The sequence below is a fragment of the Rhinoraja longicauda genome, chromosome 34, assembly GCF_053455715.1.
Source record: "Rhinoraja longicauda isolate Sanriku21f chromosome 34, sRhiLon1.1, whole genome shotgun sequence".
In the NCBI taxonomy this organism is placed as follows: domain Eukaryota; kingdom Metazoa; phylum Chordata; class Chondrichthyes; order Rajiformes; family Arhynchobatidae; genus Rhinoraja; species Rhinoraja longicauda.
In genome coordinates this window covers 22,300,268-22,301,561 of record NC_135986.1, presented here as the reverse complement: position 1 = coordinate 22,301,561, position 1,294 = coordinate 22,300,268, and the positions used below count along the sequence as shown (strand labels likewise).

General features: G+C 55.5%; 1 protein-coding gene across 1 annotated transcript in view; it reads left to right on the top strand.

The window, feature by feature from the left end:
* The first annotated feature begins 985 nt into the window (after positions 1–985).
* LOC144609631 (pecanex-like protein 3) overlaps positions 986–1,294 on the top strand; it is a 76,442-nt gene continuing 76,133 nt past the window's right edge. Inside the window, 1 exon segment of the mRNA XM_078428130.1 lies at positions 986–1,187. Coding sequence (XP_078284256.1) covers positions 986–1,187 — 202 coding nt within the window.

The following is a 1,294-nucleotide window of genomic DNA, read 5'->3' as shown; positions in this document are numbered from 1 at the left end:
CCTGCACCTATTGTCTATTGTCTAGATCCCACCACCGTCGATCCACTCACCTCCCTGCAACCCTCCACACATTTTTAATTTAGTTTGAGTTTAGTTTAGAGATACAGCGCGGAAACAGGCCCTTCGGCCCACCGGGTCCGCGCCGACCCAGCGGTCCGCCAAGTTCTACGTTATCTCAGTTTCAGACGACGGGCAACAGTGGGCAATTTGGGGAAGCCAATGAACCCTGCTCATCTTTGGAGCGTGGGAGGAAACCGGAACGCCCGGAGAAAACCCGCGGGGGTCACGGGGAAGACGAGACGCGAGCCCTCGTGAAGATAGCGTCCCAGGTCGGGATCGAACCCGGATCTCTTTTAATTTAATTATCAAAAAATGCATTCAGTTATTAAAAATAACATTTACGACACAATAAACCAAAACAGAAACCTCCGCCATAGTAAAAGACAAACAAATGTACTCAATGAACTACTACTATACAACCACTTGGTATTATAAGAAAATAACTGCAGATGCTGGTACAAATCGAAGGTATTTATTTCACAAAATGCTGGAGTAACTCAGCGGGTCAGGCAGCATCTCGGGAGAGAAGGAATGGGTGACGTTTCGGGTCGAGACTGAACCACGTTACAATCCTTTCCCAGGATGCTTTTCACCCCCGCTCCCCACGGCGCCCAGCGGTCCCGGAAATCCCTCAGGGCGCCCGTGGACAGCGCCTGGTCCCTCTCTAACGCCACCCGGGCGCGGACGGGCGTAACACCGGAAAAAAAGGGGGCTCGGTCAGAGCCCTCTGGCGCCATGACTCGTGGATAGCCGGCTTGGCCAGGCCCAGGAGCCAACCCCGACCGGGACATCTTCGGCCCCCAAACCCGGGGCCGAGAGGCAGCACCTCTGGCAAGTGGGCGCGAGAAGGCCCCGGAAAGAACAGGCCCCTGTCCGGTGTTTAATGGAGTTTGCACACCATCACCGTGAGTCACGGGTGCGAGCGATGGCTTATTTATTTATTCCCGGGGAATGCACGCCCTGTCCTGTCCTGAACAAGGGGCGAGAAGCTGACCAGGGTGAGCGAGGCCGGCGTGCACAAAGCCCATCCTGTGCCTTGGTCCGAGCTCCCGATAAATTCCTCAACGCGTGGGCGGATGTGGCCTGGGACTGGTGCCAACTGGAAATCCTGCCTGTCCCCCTGGATCGTACAGAAACATCTAGAATTATTAAGGGATCGGACGGGCGAGATGCAGGAAAAATGTTCCACCCCCCCCAGCACCGAAGTTGGAGGGGAGTCCAGAACCAGGGGGGT